General features: G+C 43.7%; 1 protein-coding gene across 2 annotated transcripts in view; it reads left to right on the top strand.

Moving 5' to 3' along the window:
- The window catches only part of COLGALT2 (collagen beta(1-O)galactosyltransferase 2), a 62,770-nt gene extending 42,587 nt beyond the window's left edge, over positions 1-20,183 (top strand). For both annotated transcript variants that reach the window (XM_081012183.1, XM_081012184.1), the window contains exons 5-12: positions 1,829-2,033; positions 7,356-7,475; positions 8,938-9,014; positions 12,757-12,863; positions 14,143-14,275; positions 14,771-14,898; positions 15,664-15,870; positions 18,089-20,183. In XM_081012183.1, coding sequence (XP_080868309.1) covers positions 1,829-2,033; positions 7,356-7,475; positions 8,938-9,014; positions 12,757-12,863; positions 14,143-14,275; positions 14,771-14,898; positions 15,664-15,870; positions 18,089-18,365 — 1,254 coding nt within the window. In that variant the 3' untranslated portion in view covers positions 18,366-20,183. The remainder of the gene's footprint in view (positions 1-1,828; positions 2,034-7,355; positions 7,476-8,937; positions 9,015-12,756; positions 12,864-14,142; positions 14,276-14,770; positions 14,899-15,663; positions 15,871-18,088) is intronic.
- The last annotated feature ends 1,520 nt before the right edge of the window (positions 20,184-21,703 follow it).

The following is a 21,703-nucleotide window of genomic DNA, read 5'->3' as shown; positions in this document are numbered from 1 at the left end:
TTACAAAAAGGGAAGGCGGACTTTCAGTTTAGAACCTTCCCGTTTCGATGCCAAATTAATGAATTTAAGGATCTAATTTTCTGTTCTACTCACGGGTAGTTGTTTAAAATCCAATTGTCCACAGGAAAAAGTCAGCGCTCTCCGGCAACAGCGATGTGGCTTCACTCCGTGAAAGAAGCAGTCAATTTGAAGCACCGCGCCACTCACCCCACTTCGCTCCGGATCCCCAAATCAGGGTTTCCCCGCAAGTAGGGGAGGCGCAAAGGGTGCCAGCCGAATCCCAAGTTCACAGGCTTCTCCTGCCTGTGATTTCAGTGGGTCTCCACCTTCGCCGTGGCGGTCAGACCCTAATTTCCGCGGAGCAAATTCCTCCCGATCGGAGGAACTCCGCCATTGCCAGGCTGCAACAGATTGTAATGGATTGTTTTGAAGTCACTTCAGTACCAGATGGGGAAAAAATGATCCCAACCCTGTTATGTATTTTGCCAGAAATCGTGTCCTCAAAGAGGGTGAGACCTGGTGTTGTGGGTGGGTAAGATTGTTCAGCCACAATACCTGATTAGTAGGTCCCTCGATGTTGAGTTCCATCTGGCCAATGGGGCGCAGTCCAAACGGATCGAGGGACCTATACATACCCATGCACGTGACCCAGAGCTTCCTCTTTTGGTGCATGCATTCGGAACACCTGCCCACCTCTCCTTACTTTTAGGGCTTGCATGCTTGACCTTGCTATGCCATTGTGTGTCATTGGGACAGGGGCATGGCAGGAATTTCCCCCACTTGGCTGATTGGCTGTTGCCATTAGGGTTTCGCCTGCCGCGTAGCAAATCGTCACAACTTGTAAGGTTGCGGATAGGCTCTGGTTCATGTGATAGGGAAGGGGGAACGCTCTCACCATTCCTATGTGAAGGGTATTCCGTTAAAGGAATCCAGGGACTCACATGGTTTGGTCAACCCCTGAGAGGGGGTTGTGCCCGTGCCTGAGTCCAGGGGGACATCTGGGTGGCGGACATAGTCTGTTCCCGATTTTTCGCCCATCCAAGTGTTCACCCTTGGCTGAGCTATGCTGGAACCCTGGGTCAGCGCTACCTGCATGGCAGGGAGCTAGTCAAACCAGAGCCTATGCAACCAGCCACTTTCTGTAATCAATAAAGTTGTGGCCTCAATTCTGCCCAAAACCAAACTAAAATTTGAGTCAAGTGTGAATTTATTTAGGGGGGAGGTTTCTGGGTCTGAACATTGCAACAAAGGTAGCAACCCTAACCAAACTCCCTCTGTTACATTTTTTTACCATGGGAGGTGGAAATCTAAAGAGGTCTGACATTATTGTACTCTCACCACCACATTGGAACAGGCTCCCAAAGATGCCAACTCTAATCTGAGGGCTGTTTTATTCTCTGGGGCTGTAGAAATTGGTTTGGTTGGCTGACTGAGGTTTTTGTTTTTTTGTTTGTTTTTTGAGTGGGTTGTTTTAAGGTGGCCAAGAATTATTTTAAATGGGGTAAAATAAAACAGATAGTATGTGCTTAGCCTTAGCTAGCTCCTTTTATCTGACTTTTGGTGCTCTTTCTTTTTTATTGTATGAATTCCTTTATTGATGTTTCTGTTTTTATATTTCTGCAAGCTGCTTTGGGGCATGGATTGTTTACACCTGAAAAGTGTTGCATAAAACAAGTTAACATAAACAGGTGCTGCAAGGCTTTTGTTAGGCGATTAGATTTCTAGATCTGGACAGTCCTACAGATTGTGTACCTTCAGATTGTGGGCTTTTGCTGCTAGCTAAAATGATTCTCGTTTTAATGAGCTTTGTACTATCATTTTATTCTAGGGCTACTACAAGAGAACACCAGATTATGCCCTGATCAGGGAGTGGAAGAGGACTGGTTGCTTTGCAGTCCCAATGGTTCACTCCACATTCCTGATTGACCTGAGAAAAGAGGCGTCAGATAAACTGGTGTTTTATCCCCCACATCAGGATTATACCTGGACCTTTGATGACATCATTGTCTTTGCCTTCTCAAGTCGACAAGCAGGTAGACTTCTGAACTAGCTATGGAATAACGGATTGGAGAATGCAGTGAATCCAGGGAAGGTTTAAATTACCTATTTGTGACAACTCGAAGAGAAACAATTTACGGTATTACTATTTTAAAAACAAAAACCCTGAACTCTAAGAGTGTTTAGAGTGACAATGGCAGTATACATGTGGCGTCTTTTGTACTCGTGCATGAACACTAAGGGACCATGTGGTGATCAGCCAATCCTTTCACAAGTTGTAGCTAGTGGGTTTCACTTTGAACCATTAAGCAGGAGCATAATTGTCCTGTGTTAATTATGTGATCCTTAAACAAAGGAGCAAACAACCTGCCATATTTTTCCATGTATGACTGATAGGGAATGCTGGTGTTTGGTGGCGGTGGTGAGCAGGTGAGTAGTGGCAGGTGGGTGAGCGATTGGCAGTGGCGACCTCCCCCCCGAAAGCAAAACAACTCAAGGGCAATCTTCCCCTTATTGGTTACAGTAGAGAATGCAGGACCCCCGTTGGAGGAGTGGTATGGCCCTAGCTGGGTGTCGGACAGAAGCCACTCCTCCCAGATCCTTTTAATAGGATACCCTTTTCCTAAAGGAGGGGCAGGCAGAGGCTGCAACCTCCTCTTCACCAAAGATCTAGGTTAACCCAGTGCCTTACCACCTAACAAAGTTGTAACAAAACCAGGCAAAAACCAGATGGCCAGTGCCAGTTTGCCAAATGGAAAAATTCCTGCCCACCCCTGTTAATACTGTGGCCGACTTGGTCCATAGCAAGGCCAAAGCACAAGAAAAAGCAAACAGATTGAGGGAGGGTCTGCCGGGGATCAACAAAAAAGGCAGGAAAGACTTCTAGGCAGGCCACAATTCAGCGACCCCTGGGAGCGGGTCCAAGCGTCCCCATTGGCTGTTTGGGCTCACTGCCAGCAGAACACCTGTCCAAGAGCTTCCGGCATTGGCCAATAGCTGGCAGCCTGGCGATCTGGCCTGCCATTTGTCGGATCACTTGTGGGCCTGAGGCCTGGCCACAACACCGCCCACCAATGAGGGTGAGCAGACTTATAAAAGGTCTAACATGTTATTGAATACCCTACAGAGATTAAAAGCAAGATGCTGCACACGGGCTTATGATCAAGGCACAAGGGAAAAGGAAAGCGGGTAGAGAGGGAAAAGGAAAACAAAGCAAATGACTTGAAAGGCGATGATACTACTAAAGAGGACGAAAAGTATTGCTTTGAAATGATTGTGGAAATAGTTTTACACAGGAAAGCAGGCCTGAGGCTGGGGAATGAGAGAGCCGGATGTGCAAGTAATGGATTAAATCACTGCCCAATCCCTTCACATCAAGATATATTTTCACCCATTCCCCATAATGATACCTGGCAGTTGAACTGTGGTTTGGCAAGAATCGTAGTCAGCTGGTTGCCTTAGAAAATAGAGTTCATAATGGGGCCAATGCACAACCGTCCTTTCCACAGGCAACCCCACACTTCTAAAAACAATACCTGGGGGTTCTGCTATTAATAATCAGTGCCGCTGTAGCTGTCTCAGCAGATTGTGTCTGCATGAAAATGTTCAGTTTTTGAGCTTGGATTCCCCTCTCCTGGAAAATCAAAACGAAGGGACTACTGGTGCAAGCAGGGGTGGGAAGGGCCGGTAAGAGCTGGGATTATCTGTTTTGAACTTCACATTGGAAGTCAGCTTTTGCGTAGCCTGAATTTCTGCTTCCTATTAGGGCTGCTATTCCTGATCTACAGCAGGCTCAAATGCCAACTAAAGAAGGGACGCGCATGTTCAGGAGAGAATCACATGTGCACACACAATGGTTTCACTGTCTAACTGGTGTGGCAAAAATAGCAATACAGTGGTACCTCAGGTTAAGTACTTATTTCGTTCCGGAGGTCCGTTCTTAACCTGAAACTGTTCTTAACCTGAAGCACCACTTTAGCTAATGGGGCCTCCCACTGCTGCCGCGCCACCAGAGCACGATTTCTGTTCTCATCCTGAAGCAAAGTTCTTAACCTGAGGTACTATTTCTGGGTTAGCGGAGTCTGTAACCTGAAGCGTATGTAACCTGAAGCGTATGTAATGCAAGGTACCACTGTACAAGCTTCAGCTGTCTCTTCCTTTGGGTCTCATCCCAAGTGTCTCTGTCAAGGGGCCTGTGTTCCAGGGATGTGCTGAGCTGGGTCTGTTGCCTAGTGGGTAGCTAATGACATTGGGCTGAGTCCTGCACCTGGTTATGACATGCTTCATTGAGCCTGGTGTGCTTTGGTAGCACAGCAGTTTCACATCTTGTTCTATTGAAGCACAAATGTGAAGGCTGAACAACGAGTGAAGGCAAACTTGGGTTTTCAAACATGTGCATTGCACAAGGAAGCAGTATTAGCTATTGCTTCCTCCTCAGTACGCTTTCAGTTGTAATCCTGAATTTGCCATGGGCAGAATTCTTGGTCTGAAGTCACAGGACACCAACACTTTGCTGAAGCTAATCAAGTCTGCTGACATCACTCTGCAGGTGGCTGGAGCCAACAGAAACCAGAAGGGATGGTTCGAGATACACCTTTACCCAGTCCAAATTTCCCCCAGTCCAATGGGTGGCTCTGCCTGCCATTCCAGCTACACACCAAATATTATCCATCTATTCTCATTCTGTTGGAACTATTGGATTATACCATTTGGCTGCTGTCAGTACAGTACTTTGGCCACATTTTTAAAAAGCCCAACTAAATTTTAGTGTCATAATCTCACCCAATAGAAGACTTATTAGTAGCAGATTCATATGTATGTGATATCCTTTCATTTCTTGTATATATGCCTAGTGATATTTTCCTAAGTATTCTTAATCTTCTCACATATCCACCAAACAGGAATACAGTCTGCAATTTCTCCTCACATTTCCAGCATATTCCACTGACATCTGGGGTATAACTTTGCTAGACAGTGTGAAGATGACACTATATAACATCTTATTAAAATTTTCTTTTTCCACAAGGTGAGAAAGCTGTGTAGGAAGTAAATATTTCTTTCCACAATTCATCTGAGATGCTTTTTTCTAATCTTTTTTTTTTTTAACCAGTCAAGCACTTGCAACTCATGTAACTTTGCTTGCTCTTTCCCTCGTAATCTGCTTTCTCCTTGGGGCCAGGGTCAAGTTGGCAAGGCCACACAAGCCTCCTCAGAGCCCCCTTGTTCTCCTCTAATAAGTGATTAAAACTCTCCTCCTCCTCCTCTTTAATGGTGTCCTTTTCATAATAATCTTTTCTTTTTCTTTTTTTTCTTTTTTTATTATTAAGTTTTACAACATATTACAACATATCTAATCATCAAAATGCAAAAAGGAGAAAACATTCCCCCCACCCACCCGCCCCCGCCTTGGACTTCCCTCAACTTCCTCTTCTGGTTTTTCCCAATATTGGCTTCCCCTGCTTTCTTTTTTATACTTCCATATGAATTCTCTATATAAATTATGTATTAATTATTGTTATCTTTTATTACTTAAACATCACCTTCATAGCTTTTATACTTATTTTTGTCAATTGTAAATGTTTACTCAAACCCTGCTGGTGAGTCTATTTCTTTACATTGTTTCTGTAGATACAACATAAATGATTCTCATTCTTTTTAAAATTCGCTATTATCTTTATCTCTGAGTCTTTCTGTTAATTTCGCCATTTCAGCGTAATCCATTAGTTTTTGTATCCATTCTTCCCTGGCTGGTATTTCTTCACTTTTCCATCTTTGGGCTAGTACACAGGTAGGCAAACTAAGGCCTGGGGGGCGGATGCGGCCCCCCAGACTCATAAATCTGGCCTGTGGAGCCTGCTGCCCGCTCAGTCAGTCCCTGCCCGCTGCGGATGCCTCACCGCATTGGGACTGACTTCCGTGATGCTGGCACAGGTTCTGGGCAGGCGGCGACGCTGGCATGGTTTCGGATTGGCTTCAGGAAGTTCCTGCAGCCAATCCAAATCCTCGCCGCCCGTGGCTGAGGTAAACTCGGAGCGGCCATGGACGGAGAGGCCAGTGGATGGGCGGCGGATCTGAGCCGCGCCATGGGCATTGTGATGGGCACATCGCAGGGCTTCAGCTGGAGCTTGGCGCGCCTGCTGGCCTGCTGCCCGGCTCGGCGGCCGCACTAGAGCAGCTGGAGGTTGAGCTGTGTGTCGCCTGCTAGGCGCTCCGCATGCGCAGCCTGCCCGCCAACCTGGCCTTGGACGATGGGCTGCAGCGCATGGTGCGCACCACCTGGGAGCTCCGCAGGAAACGGGCCGATGGAGCGGCTGCTGCTCATCAACAACGCCGGTGAGCGGGCAGCTCGTGCAGAGTGCGTTCCTCCTCCAGGTCTGGAGGCAGCTGTGGGACCGGCTTGCAGGGTATTTATATTTTTCAAAATATAGTCCGGCCCCCCACAAGGTCTGAGGGACAGCGGACCGGCCCCCTGCTGAAAAAGCAGTCGACATTTTGCCTTATGATGCTGCTGAAAAAGTTTGCTGACCCCAGGCTTTTAGCATCCTAGCCGCAGTCGTAGCGTACATAAATAATTTCTTCTTTTCTGTCGGCAGTTTTTGTCCTGAAATGCCTAATAAAAAAAGCTTCTGGTCTTTTAATAAAAGTCAATTTAAACATTTTCTTGATTTCATTATAAATCGTATCCCAATAATTTCTGATCAATTTACAGTTCCATCACATATGAAAAAGTGCCTTCTTTTTCTTTACATTTCCAACATTTGATGGAACCTGTTTTATACATTTTTGCTGTTTTTTTCAGGTGTAATATAGCATCTGTACATCATTTTCATATAATTCTCTTTTAATAATATACAATCAGTAAATTTCAAATTCACACTCCACAATTTCCCCCATTCTTCCATTTGTATATTTTCATAATGATCTTTTCAATCATTTAATTCTTTTCAGCATTATTCCTGTAAAGACATTGCTATAACTCCTTTTTAGTTCATTTTAGTTCTTCCCATCAAATGCAAAGCTGCTTCTACCCCCCCCCCCTTAACTCACTTTGAAATCTAAATTATAGCTGATAGGTAGGAGCCTGCTTTGGAATTAATGTGCAGTGCCTAGTATATATTAGATGCTTGAGAAAACAATAGATACTGCTGGCTCCCTTCCCCCATGACTCTCCGTCCTGTCAATCAACTAAATGGGACGGGACATGCAGCCTCCTGTATTGTACTGATTAGGAGGGATTAATTGGAGTCAGGCTGTCGCTCTGCCTGCAGGACCAATCCAAAATACAATCTGAAAGAGGTCAGGGAGAACAGACTCCCCTGCCCACCTCCTCATGTCTTCCCCTCTCTCGCTATCCCTAGACATTCAGATGTACATCTGCAACAGAGAACACTATGGCTTCCTGCCTGTGCCCTTGAAACCTCACCAGACGCTGGAGGAAGAGGCTGACAATGTTGTTCATGTTCTGACTGAGGCAATGAGTAAGTAAAAGCACACTTCGCAACACTGTCAAGAGAGGCTTCCCACCAGCAGTTGCCATTTTGCCTTAGGATGTTGCCGCAGTGGGGCAACTGGACTAACCTGTGAGCCTCCACTGCCAAGAAAGGGCTGTGAGGCCAAGCACTGAGAGTTGATTAGATAATGATGATAAGATCATAACAGAGTCTGCCTTCCTTAGTTATGAAGAGGAAGGATTTTTTTTTTAAAAAAGTTAGGATTTTAATTGCTGTCTTTGTTTTCAAAATACTTACATTCCAGATACAAATGAAGTAAATAAAATAAAATATTGATGTACCTAATCTGAGTTCTTACAACGTTGACTAAGGAATTGCAAATTATTATCATTGTTATTTATTTCAGTTGTGAATATCTTCCCATGTGGCATCCCAAAGTGAATTATAATATAACAACATATATAAAATAATTAAAACAAGATTTAAAAACTGTTAGAAATGTAGGACAGTTGTAGAGAGTGAGCTCATATATACAATCAAATCAAATATAAGACAGGTACCAACTGGGATAATTTTTTATAAGACTTTTGGAAAAGAGGAAACCCTTTAGCAGGCACCAAAGAGACAACAAGGAAGTACCTGCCTGTCTGATATGCCATGCGAGGGAGTCCCAGAAGGATGTTGCAGCCAACTAAAGGCCTGATTCAGGCTTCGGGCCCCTAATAGGACGGCCTCTCTCCTGCAGGGGGCAATGGGCTGCTGGGGATGAACCAATCTTTTCTGTATCCTTGTTCCAGCTTTGTACACCATTATCAGTGCCCTGAACCTAGTCTGGTAAGTAACTGGCTTTCTGACTTGGGCCCAGTGCTGTGGACTTAGGTGCTCCCCCAGCACAAGTTTTCCCCGCCCTCACTTTCAAATAGCCTTGAACCAAAAAGTAAAGTCTACATCAGTGCTAACCATGGTTAATGCTAATTAGGGCTGATGCCACAACTAAAACCAAAATTTTGAAGTGTATATGCAAATCCCAGTTACGAGGGAATTCCATTAGTATTAACTAGCAGTGCTGCCAAATTTTAGAATTTGACTTTCCCAGGGAGGGCCCTCAGAATAGCAATATGTGCCATACTGATATGATACCAAATTGTATCAGATTCATTTTTTAGGATACCAGAACTAGGAATCTGCCCAGCCAGAATATCCTTCAAAAGTAGTTCGGATGCTCCATCTGCATTGCAGATACAGTCCAAGTTTGCAACAAGATATTCTGAAGCAGAGAGAACCAAGTGGTACTTTGCTTTTGTAACAAAGCACACCTGTGTTTTATTATTGGTAAGCTTTTGATCTCTTAAAAATATGTAATATATGTAATAAGCAGTAGCATACTATGACTGTCACCCGAAAGACACTTAAATAGAGGAGCAAGACTAAATAAGTGAGTCCCCCCCCCTCTTTCTTCACCTGTTCTGATGGTTCTCATCCCTTCCAGTTGACCGTCCTCCAGTTGAGCCTTCAGAGCAGCTCACAGTTCCTCCAAAGCATCCAGACAAGATGGGATTTGATGAGGTAACAGGAAAATGTCTGCTTTAGCATGCCTACTTCTATGGGAGTGAAAAGGGACAGGGCAAAATCCAATAAGCGGTTATGGCAGACTTAAGCTAAATGGCTTGAAAAAGTCAGCTATAGTCTGATCTGTATTATTATATATATTTATTTATACTCCTCCTTTTTCCCTGATGGATCTCAAGGAGGCTTACAAATAAAAACAAGGATTGCTAAAAACATAGGCAAGGAAATAATTAAAACCAATTAAACATTGATTTTTTGCATATTTCTATGGTATTATATTTGTTCTTCAATCTGTCATTACTGTGCAACATTTTAGTTGGTCCTAATAAAACTTTTCCCCTACTGGGGTTTCGGGATTTTTTATAGTGGACCATTGCTGCTACTTAAGCTTTTTGTATGTTTTTTCTTTGGTTGTGTGTTTGTGTGTTTGTGTGTGTGTGTTTTAAAACACAGTGCATATTCTTTCAACTATGGCCTGGGGTACTCCATGTGAAAATAAGATGTTGAATGTATTTTTCTTTCTCCTTGGGAAGATGGCAATTAATACCGAATACAGTGGTACCTCTGGTTACGTACTTAATTTGTTCTGGAGGTCCATTCTTAACCTGAAACTGTGTAACACTTTAGCTAATGGAGCCTCCCACTGCCACCGTGCCGCTGCTGCACGATTTCTGTTCTCATCCTGAAGCAAAGTTCTTAACCCGAGGTACTATTTCTGGGTTAGTGGAGTCTGTAACCTGAAGCGTCTGTAACCTAAAGCGTACGTAACCCGAGGTACCACTGTACAGTTTTCTAGAGGATAGAGCTACATTTTACAAGAGCACGGTGCAGCTCCCAAATCCATGTTTCTGTCATGCACACTAATATATGGGGAGCTGTGAGGGATGGCTTTTTCTGCTTCTTTAATCCAGCCACTCTCCTTTACAAATACGGTACCCACCAGAAGTTTTTGTGGTGTTCTCTCCACCCCATCCCCACCTGGGTGTTAGAATCCCAAGTGGGCCCAGATGTGGTTGGGGATAAGGGCAGCTTAGAATTCGTAGACAATAATTGGTGGGTGCAAGAGAGGTTAAACAAAGTTCCCTCCTATCCACCACACAAACTTGTGTGAGTAGCTTCTGTTAGCACTATCTCTAGTTATATTGGCACAGTTATCAGCAAAGCTGTGTGTGTCTCCCACAGTTCTGCTGAAAACAGAGATCATGGCATTGGGTTGAGAACACAGTTTTGATCAGGCTCCAAGCCACCATTGCTGTAACAACAGGCTTTAAAGTGTGGTTGAAGCTAGGTGGGTTTACCTGGGGTTTGGAAACTCATAATGTGATGATATCACATTAAATGTTTAAATCAGGGTTTTGTGAAACTGTGACTCTCCAGATGTTTCTGGACGCCACCTCCCACCACCCCTTGCCAGTGCAGGGGGGTGGTAGGAGTTGTCACTAGCAATATCTGGAAAGTCACAGTTTACATCACACAATACTACTGAGAGTATGCTTTTCTTAGCTTGCATAATAGATACAAAGCAAGCACATCCCTGGGGCCACAATGGTGATTCTCCAGTTCTCCCCACACCATCTTAATGTCACCTTCTGGGACCCACAACCCAGACTCACTCCTCCATTCCACAGGTGAATCTGCAGAGATCTGTGTCTGTAAATTGTAGCCATCCTGTATTGGCATTAAGAATGGAATAGCACAAGGCATCTCTAGCTCCCTCCTAAAGTCATACAAGAAGATTATCATAAGAACTAAGCAGTGGCTCTTTCTGAACTGCCTTCTTAACAAATCCTGTTCTGCTTATGAGGCATTAAGCATGATATGGCATCTGTAAATATGGTGTGGAACATTGAGAGTTCATTGGCTTGGGTGAGGGTAAGTTTGTTTTTTAGTCTATTCAGGTGATAGTTGATTAGAGGATGGCAGGGAGAATGCACCTCCTGCCTGCAGGAGTTTTCCCCTCATAGGGTCTTCGTGCCACACCCCTAACCAGACCCACTGTTTAAGAACCACTGACACAGAAGAACTCCATGTACAAGGAGGTGGGTTAAAGAAAGTTCAGAGATCTTCTGTGCATTGAATAACAGCACCCCCCACAGGACCATTGAATTCTGTTGAGCAGTTGGGGAGGGACTGATGCAAATCTGCCTCTTGGCACTTGTCCTCAACCCTGAAGGAGCTGTGCCCAGTTTCTCCAGCCTTGATGGCTCTCTGTTTACATGGCTTGTATAATTCAATGTAGAGACAGTGCCTGGTTTTGTGACAGATAGACTATGTTTGGAGCCAATCCTGCCTGCCTGACCTGTGTTTTAAAATATGTTGTTGATTTGTGGCTGCATTATTTGCCAGCCTTATTTATCTGTGTCCTGTTTGAAGGAAGAGCTGGAGCACAAGCTGGTTTTATTTTTGTCTGCTTGTTTCTGCGCCCAATACTTGAAGGCTGCACTTGCTCTTTCTTGCCTTTAGCAAGGAGGGCATCCCAAGGACCTGCGCACATGTGCTCAGGGATCATTTTGCCTGAAAAGGCAGTGTTTGCTTGGGCTAGGTGGGAAACTTTTTCCACCCACTGTTTACTAGTGGTGGTGGTGGTGTGTGTATGTGTTTAAAAAATAGTAGGATAAACCTTGAGTTCGGACAAAGTAGGTGCCAATGTGTTCTTAGTCCCAGCAGAAGACCGGAATAGCTAAAATGCATGCGCATCTTGGGGAAGGACCATACCTCATAAGTACAGCATGTGCTTTGTATTCAGAAGGTCTCAGTTTTAATCGCTGGCATCTCCAGGTTGAACTTCCTGAACAGCTGCTGCCAGACATTTACCTGATTGACATAATGCTGAGTCAGAGCTAATTTAGTCATGGCGGTTGGCTTAGTCTTTGCTTTGTTTGAACATGCAAACCCATCCAGGCAGACTAACCCTTGCTTGATTTCTGTCAGCAAACTAAAGTGAAGCCAGGATTTGTTGCGGGCTTACAAACCTTGGCTTTCTAAAACTATGGTTTAGTGCAGGAGTAAGGCCCATGGGCCAGATGCGGCTCAATTGCCTCCTCAATCCGGTCCGCAGGCGGTCCAGGAATCAGCGTGCTTTTACATGAGTAGAATGTGTGCTTTTATTTAAAATGCATCTATGGGTTATTTGTGGGGCATAGGAATTTGTTCACCCCCCCCCCCAAAAAAAACATAGTCCGGCCCGCCACATGGTCTAAGGGACAGTGGACCGGCCCACAGCTGAAAAGGGTTGCTGACCCCTGGTTTAGTGTTAAGCAAACTATGGCTTGTTTTCCTAGACCACACACTCATCAAGCCAGAAAGTCATGAGGAAAGAACATCTGGAAACAAAACCAAGCTGTGGGGAAACATGCTATAGTTTGTTTTCTTGCTTGTCTGTAAGGTGATGTTATTCATTGAGCAAACCATGATTACAACATGGCTTAGCATTATGTGGGAATGCAGCCACAGTGTAGATAATAGTGAGGTAGGAGTCAGTTAAGGCAGTGTCTTATGTTCATATGTACAAGTGTAGAATTATCAACTCTTCTCCCAATTTATTTGAGTGCTTATCAGTTTTTTCCATTTCAAATTTACTTTTACACTTGTTTGAACAATCTTTTTTTTTTTTTTTAGGTGGTGATTATATTTTGATTATGTTGATAAAAAACACCCATAAACTTTTCAATTCTGCCACACAAATGTCCCATTGCCTTGTTCAGATTTGCCCTGAAACTCTTAACTTCTTTCTCTGTAGATTTTTATGATCAACCTCAAGCGCCGGAAAGACAGGCGGGACAGAATGCTGCGAACTTTGTACGAGCAGGAAATTGCAGTCAAACTAGTGGAAGCTGTGGATGGAAAGTGAGTAGATGGTATTTTGTCTTTTTTATTAACGTGCTGCCATTTGTGAATTATAAACACTGGATGATGCAAAGTTTGAACATTCTGTCTTGACAACCCCACTAGATTGTTTTCAGTGCTGTGAATTAGATGGCTAGCGGAAATGGAGTGTGTGATTTGCTAGTGAGTACTAGTGTGCTATTAGAAAGGAAGGCTTCTCTGAGCCACAGATGAGGGTCTCTGCATGAAGTCTCTGCATGAGTCAGCTGCTCTGGCCTTTCAACTAGCCTCTGCTGAGTGTGGTCAGTTTTGGTGCATGTCTCTGAACTGGGAAAGTGGAGCAGCTGGTCACTGAGAGACAGAGCAGAATTCCCGGTTTTCAGAAGAAGCCACTCATGGTCTCCCTACATCCAGTCTGATCAGTGGTTCATACAGATGCACAAAGGAGAGGCTCATCTGAGGACAGGTTATTCTGACTCTTACAAGTTATCTAAACTGTTTAGGGGTTGTAAGAGCAAAGAGGCTCTCAGAGATCTGCAGTATATTTTGATGCATAAAAAATTCTCAAGTTGGCCTTTTCTTTGATACTCCTGTATAGCTTGTGAACTAGAATATTGTAGAACCAAATTGTAATGAGTTCAATCCCCTGGAGAAACGGAGCGCTGTCGGGCTGTTTGCATAGTCCATATTTTCCTGGGAGCCTCCATGGGAAATATTTGCTGTTAGATTCCTGTACCTGTTGTATTTAACTCCACCTCTCTTAACCAAAATGCAGTTGTTAAGTAGAATTGTCAAGACAGTTTCATATACCCAAAGCTTTCTATAGTTGCACAAGAGACCATTGTTCTAAAGAGGATGTTGATAGCAGGGTTTCTTGCCGTTGGCTCCAAGTCAAGCAGCAGATACCTTCTCATATGCTAAGATTTGCTCTCCTTTCACACACAGTCCTCTTGATTAGCAAATCCAAGGCCATGTCAACAGCAGATTAATCTTGTTAAAGCTCTCAGACTAGAAAGGAAGAAATGACTGGGCGGGAGGTGGTGGGGTAACTACTTGTTCATCCAGGTAAAAAAATATGCTGCAAATAGAAGACTACCATTATCTGGAAGAAAAGTTATTGCCACTCGGTGCTGGTTTTCTATTGGCAGAGAGTTTTTAACAGAAGAGAGAATTTAAATGATGTTATCCTTGGAGTCTAAACTGGTGCAGTCCATTCTACCACTTCATTCTTCTGCATGCATTGACTTTCTTCATATCCTGAAAACCTATCCTTAGGTGACTTAACCCTCGTTCCTTGCAGAGCATTGAATGCAACCCAGCTGAAAGCGCTCAACATAGACATGCTTCCTGGCTACCAGGATCCTTACTCCTCAAGGGTGCTGACTAGAGGAGAGATTGGCTGTTTTCTTAGCCACTACTATATCTGGAAGGAGGTGAAGTCTATTAACTGCTTGTCTTGATTGTAATTATCCTGGGATGTATGGGGAAGTCTTTTGAGAGCACTGAAAATTAGATGCCTGTCAGTAACAAAATGGTGGCAGATGGAGGCAGGGTTTGGCATAATCAGCTGACAACTATTGACATGTTATGTTGACATCCAATCTTACTTTTGAAATTGCTGAATTGCAATTTACTTCTGGCACAGAGTCAATTGCTGAAAGCAATTTACTTCTGGCACAGAGTCACCTGCTTTGAAAGTTCCACCCCCTTGGCCCTTTATGTCACTTTCAGAGCCTCAAAATAATCAATAAGAATTATAATGTTGCAACAGGTAGATGGATGTGTAGCACAGATGCAGCTTAAAAGAATTTGGCATTGGTTCTGCATCTGGTACAGTTTCAAGCTGTCCCACAGCAGACAATACAGCTCCAGGTACCATAAGTAGAGTCAATTTCAGTTCCTTTCCTCCCACAAACTATTCCTTTAAGGTGGAAGACAAGGAGCTGGATAAAGTCCTGGTCATTGAAGATGACGTGCGCTTTGAGCACCAGTTCAAGAAGAAGCTGACAAAGTTAATGGATGATATCGAAAGAGCCCAGCTTGACTGGGAGCTCATGTAAGTAGTGGTCTTCTCTGATTTTGCCTGTGAAAGGTCTTCTCTTCCTTCCATGGAGCTTGGAAATGATCCATAGGTGTATCTATAAAAGGACCTAACACTGAAATAGGAGAGAAGAATGCCTAAGAACTGATCAGCTCTCACTTTAGGAAAGTGGAGAAAAAGGGTTGCTTTTGGAGGGTGGCTTTTAGGAGGTTTCATTGACATGATTCCAGCATGACTACCACGTGCAGATGTTCCCCCAAAGTCTGGAAATTAAGGCACACTTTTCATGAAGTTTGGCCTTTTACTTAAAGCAGTTTATTTGTAGACGGTCCCTTAATTGCTTACTACCAGTGAAAACTGATTGGAAAGTGTCTGATTGGTTTTGGCCAATGTCTCATACAGAAATGCACCAGGCAACCTCTGCTAAATAGGAACGTTGGTCTCTCATTTGCTGGGGCTTTATAGCCCCACTGGGCTTCCCTGTCTGGAGATGCAAAACTCATTTTTAAGACAATTTCACTTGGGTTTTGAGTTTTCTTTCTAATATTTATAGCAGAACATGAACTTACTGTCATGAACTGTGTGTGACTGGCTGTTTATTTCTTAGATCTCCATGTTTCTTTGATAAAGCTAAAAACAGCTTCCATGGAGCTCCCAGTGGTTTTCCATCCAGGCAGTGATGAGGTCCACACATGCTTGGGTTCAGCTTCATGAACATGTGACATGTATGTGAACGGAATGTCAATTCCATGGCAGAACCACCTGTCTTTTTCTTTCTAGATACATTGGCCGGAAACGGATGCAGGTGGAGCGTCCAGAAAAGGCTGTTCCCAATGTCATGAACCTTGTGGAAGCTGATTACTCTTACTGGACGCTGGGCTATGCCCTCTCCTTGCAAGGAGCTCGGAAGCTGATAGGAGCCGAGCCTTTCAGCAAGATGTTGCCTGTTGATGAATTCCTTCCAATCATGTACAACAAGCACCCAGTGTAAGTTTAGTTGTGCTGGTTGAGTTGTATTGGACTAGTTAGCTAGGTTTGCACCATACTGCGTAGCACTGTTAAATTTTTAAAATTAAAATATGACATGAGGCAAGTGCCCTGTGATAAATGTGATAAATGGTGGTGTGTTCTTTTGGTTTATTTAACACACACCTCTTTGCCCAGGTGTCCCCAAACAGCAATGCTGTACTGTCGACATGACATTTTATTGTATTGATTTGTTTTAGCATGGCTGTATTAATCAATGGTTATTAACCACTTTTAGGATTTTAAAAAATGAAATGCAGTCTAGAAATGGTTTTCACAAAAATTAAAGTATGATGGGACAGTGGGAGGGGTATTATTTCCCCAGAGAAGCACACTTGGTGCCATTTCACTTTGGTGTGTTTTTGGCACCAGGCGCAGACTTTTTATTTTCTCCAGTGTTTTTAAGAAATGCTACTTTTTCATTTTCTTTGTATGTTACTTTTACCTGTTGCTCAGTTTTCATTTTCGATTCTGTACATCATTTTTTAAAAATATTGGAAACATTTTATTATGTTGAAATGTGGCATATAATACATAAAAAGTCATAACCTTGGTGAGTTATCCCCACAGAACCTGGAAGGAGCAGGTTCACAGCTTCAGAGGCTCCTACATTCGGCAGTGTCACTGGAGGCTCAGGCAGCCTCGGTGGGGAGGAAGCACAAATCAAATTTCTGAGCACAATTCAAAGTGTTGGTGTTGACCTTTAAAGCCCTAAATGGCCTTGGCCCAATATACCTGAAGGAGCGTCTCCACCCCCATCGTCCAGCCCAGACACTGAGGTCCAGTGCTAAGGGCCTTCTGGCGGTTCCCTCACTTGTGAGAAGTGCAGTTACAGGGAACCAGGTAGAGGGCCTTCTCGGTAGTGGCGCCCGCCCTGTGGAACGCTCTCCTACCAGATGTCAAGGAAATAAACAAGTATCTGACGTTTAGAAGACATCCGAAGGCAACCCTGTTTAGGGACGTTTTTAATGAATGGTGTTTTAATGTATTTTTAATCTCTGTTGGAAGTTGCCCAACAGATGGGCGGGGTACAAATGAAAAATTATTATTATTATTAGTAGTAGTAGTAGTAGTAGTATTTTCCCATCTCTGGCTGATTTGCCAGCTGTGTCCCCTTTTGGACAGAGAAGACTTGACCACTGTACTCCATATTCTGATAATTTCGAGTTTGGATTATTGCAATATGATCTACGTGGGGCTGCCCTTTAAGACGACTTGGAAACGTCAACTGATCTGAAATGCAGTGCCCAGATTGCTGGCTGGGTTTTTGTTTATATCTCATATGTTTTAAAATAGTTGCACTGGTTGCCAATTTGCTTTCAGGCCCAATTCAAGGTGCTCAGGTTAGTGGTAAAGCCTCAAACTACTCAGGCCCCAAACCCCTGAAAGGCCATTTCCTTCCCTGCAGATCTTCCTTGGTGCTGAAATGGTCAGGGTGGCCGCTGGGGGCTCTCCCACCACCCTCAGAGGCTTGGGGGGCTGATGGCTCAGGAGAGGGCATTCTTTTTGGCAGTGGAAAAGTTATGGAACTGCCTCCCAACAGAGGCACATGTGGCACTTTCATTATGCAGCTTTTGACAAATGCTGAAGATGCTCCTCTTTATTCTGGCTTCTGATAATGGAGATGTATATTTTTAGGACCCACCTCATTTCTGTGATGGTTAAGTTGTTTTAAACTGTTTTTAATATTGTGTTTTAATCGTGGTAGCCTGCCCTGAGACCTTAGGGTGAAGGGTGGGTAATAATAATAGTAATACTACTACTTCTGCTTCTACTACTACTACTACTACTAATAGATTGAGGCTGAGTTCACTGAAGAAGTGATTTTCTACTGAACAGCTCTGACCTATCTGTTATGAAATATGAAAGACAAAAAAAATCTCCATGGCTTTAAAGTGTAGTGCTAAAATACAGTGGTACTTTGGGTTACATACGCTTTAGGTTACAGACTCCGCTAACCCAGAAATATTACCTTGGGTTAAGAACTTTGCTTCAGGATGAGAACAGAAATCATGTGGCGGCAGCAGGAGGCCCCATTAGCTAAAGTGGTGCTTCAGGTTAAGAACAGTTTCAGGTTAAGAACGGACCTCCGGAACAAATTAAGTACTTAGCCCGAGGTCCCACTGTACTCCCTTTTGTATCTGTGGCCATGCTGACATTGTTGTTTTCTCCGCTTTAGTGCCAAGTACATGGAATACTATGAACCTAGAGACTTGAAAGCCTTCTCTGCTGAGCCTCTGCTGGTCTATCCAACACACTACACTGGGCAGCCAGGATACCTTAGCGACACAGAGACATCCACCATCTGGGACAATGAGACCGTAGCCACTGACTGGGACAGAACCCTCTCTCGGAAATCCCGGCAGCAGGGCCAGATCCACACAGATGCCCAGAACAAGGATGCTCTGCCACCTCAGCCCTCTCTTGGCGCAGCATCTGGAAGGGATGAGCTATGACTGTTCTCTGGCCAAGGAACCCCTGACAACATTGGCAACAGCTGGACTTGCCTCATGCACCATCTTTTGACCTAGAACCTTTCAGAGATATTAACGTTTTGTCTTAACTGGCAGATGCAGTCATTTTGAGCTGACTGGTTTTAACTGAACAAGAGTCTCCTGTTTTGTAGGAGGAGCGGCTGAGCCTGACTGAGTCAGGTTGGCAGACATCTGAGAAATACTGTATTGACAGTAGGCCATTTTTCCCCATGTCTGGGTTTGTGCCATGCGACCTCTGCTGAGCTGGAGGACTCTAGAGAGCAGCAAGTTGACACTCTGAAAGGACAAAGCTTTCATAAACAATGTCTTTCTACACTTTGTGTAGAATTACTGTATTTATAAAGATTAATATATACAGAGGAGAGGTTTACAGGCCCTTCCATGTTAATTATTGGATTGCTGCCGGGCTTTGTCAACCACGTTCTCAGAGAGAAATCGTATAGGGAGGGGGAGACTGTCAAAGAGTTGCTGCCAAAAATTATCCCGTGGCTTTAGCTATCTGAATTATAAGTGGATCTTTATTTTCTCTATTGTGAGTCCTCAAAGGTGCAAATAACTTGTATTTATTTATAGATACAAGGACTGGTGGTGGTGGTTACGAAGAATTTCTACAGCAACTTCCAACCTGCAAAATGATTTGCAGTCCTTGATCTACAAAGTCTCCCTCATGGGAGTGAAGATGTTAAATGCTAGATCACACAGCTTCAGCAATCAGCGTCAGTGGGTGGTTTCCTTGTGTAAGTGAGCCTTTATAGATTAAATCCTACAGGGAAAATCTAAATCCTACAGAGAGAATTTAAATATTGCCTCACACACGATGCTTGTTCACACATTCAGGTCACACATTCAGCAGCAGCACAAGGAATCCCTTCCTGGCATATGTGAGTAAGTGTCTCTCTGACTTCTGCTGCACTTGTGACCCAGCAGGAATTTGAACCCAGATCTTCGGATCCATGCTGAGCACTTATATACAAATGAGGCAATCTCAGCTCTGGTTAAGATCCTGTGGTATTCCCTTCACAACTTACAGCAGTTGTCTCTGCCTCCCAAACATTGCAACCTCCAGCCTCGGGCAGAGATACCTTTTTAAAAACTGAAATATTGTCTGGAATAGTTGTCAAGCAGTTGGTCATCAGAACAGAACCCTGCCTCTCCCATTTTATATGGATAGAATGGTGAATGGTGAATGTAAACTGAGATGACTATAACACAATGTCTTGGAGGTTTTTTGAGAGTGAGTAGTCTTAAATATCTCTTGACTGCTAATTCATTTTTAAAATAGACAGACATTATTTCTTTCAAAGACAACACATGAGGGCTCCCTTTCAACATTATACCAAAGAGAAATCTCTGGTTGTATCAAGCTTGCTGATCTCTGTTTTGTTAAGATGATTTAAACTGTTTGCATACTCAGTTCTTGTCTTTGTCACCCCCATCATGAAAATAACGCTTGTCCGTTTTGGGATGAGCTGATACCCTCCCTGTTGGGCAGTGTCTCAACACACTAATATCACATCTTTATAAATGCACCAGAAGTCAAGTGGCCATTTAATTTTGTAATGTAGACTTCAGAGTTTGAAGGGAAAATCATTACTGAAACAAAACTTTTTAAATAAAAAACTAAGGGAAGAAACGATATGTGCTTAACCTGCTGTAGATGCTGAACACAGGAATTGTTGTTCTTAGATGGAATAACTGTAGTATTCTATTACACTCTTTCCTAAAGGGATGATGTTGCTGCTTATCAGCTGGTCTGATAATATATAGCAAGTCAAATTGTCTGTTGTCATGTCTTTTATTTCTGACTTTAAATATTGGCAGTATGGTGTGATGTGATCTGATTGGGCACTCCACATTCCAGCTGGAGTTTGTCATCTCTGCTTTGAAAGATTAATGACACCTGGTAAAACTCCTTTGGTCTTGAAATGGCTTGGAGGGAGCAGAATCTTGTTGCAGGAGCCAGCTGGATAGTTCTTACTCAGAACTCCAAGCCTGTATACCTGGATATCTCTGACGATGTCCCATCCAGGCACTGAGCCTCAGATGTGCTTAAGATTCAGCAAGGTTGCTTTGGTAGGTGTCTTCAGCCCTGGTGTGGTGGGGCTGCTACAATTGGCCACTTGACTTACAGAGTTCTTCCTGGGAGGAAAGAGTATACTGCAATGATACAGGTAAGCGTGGTGTGCCCCTGCCATATCTTTCTCTGTGGTGGAAAGAAGAAGGTGCATAAGCTAATTGATATCTGAGCACCAGGGGTTTTGATCCTTGCATTACCTCAGCAGTGAATCTGCTGTTCCTGTGCAATCTCATCTTACGATTCTCACCGTGGATGCATGCACTTCCTGTTGGTTTGGAACTGAACTATGTCGTCTCGTTTGAACCATTTAGTACTCTGGGTACAGACGCTCTGGAGAAACGAGAACTGATTGTTGAAAAGTGCAACCACACTATGGAAGTAATTTACCAATTGGCCCTAAATTGTCTGCTTACAGCAGGGACACGGAATTGACAAACTATTGGCCAGACCCAGCCCATGAAGCTTTTCCAACCAGCACACAGTCACCCACTCTCTTCTCAGCCCCACCCCTATCTTCATAGTGGCAGTGATCAAAAACACCCCCCATACAAATGCAGTGAACTGCTCATGGAGGAGACTGATCCCTTTCTGCATGGGCAAGGTGTATGCATTGTGTTGTGTGATGAGAACGGGGCTCTCCTTCCTCACCATACAGCAGAGAAATGATGTAAACTGTGCTCATACAGAATGAGAGCAGGAATGCCTTGATGCATGCAATTTAAGTTTCATGATACCCAGCTGCTATGTTGTAGCCTACCCTGACTCTAGTTAGGACGCTCTGCAGTGTTTCCTAAAAATGAAGTCACAAAGCTGCAGCAAGTTGGCATTCCTGCTACACCACAGTGTCCAAAGTAGGACAAAGAAGTTCAGAATATAGCTGGGAAGACTTAAAACTGCAGTAAAGAAGGGAGGCTAGTTTTGTGTTTCCTGGTGCATATTTAGGGAGCCATGAACCTTGTTCTTGGAAAAACAAGTCAGTTTCACTTGATTTTTTTGTGGTTTTCCTCCCCCTTCCTCAAATCCCATTACAATTATCCATAACATTGATGGATGGGAGTGGTGGTAAAATAGTTCTTTTCTGGTATAGCCCAGGATTGTTTAAATGCAGGACAGGAGTTTGGAAAGGGTACAAATAAAATGGGAGCGAAGAGGATCATGACTGTCCAGGGTCTCTTAGGGGTAGGGCAGGCATTCTATATTATACTCTCATCTCTAGGAGAGT

The sequence above is a fragment of the Podarcis pityusensis genome (assembly GCF_964106645.2).
Source record: "Podarcis pityusensis genome assembly, chromosome: 6".
NCBI lineage: Eukaryota > Metazoa > Chordata > Lepidosauria > Squamata > Lacertidae > Podarcis > Podarcis pityusensis.
Note: the sequence above shows the minus strand (reverse complement) of the source record. Positions and strands in the feature narration are given on the sequence as shown.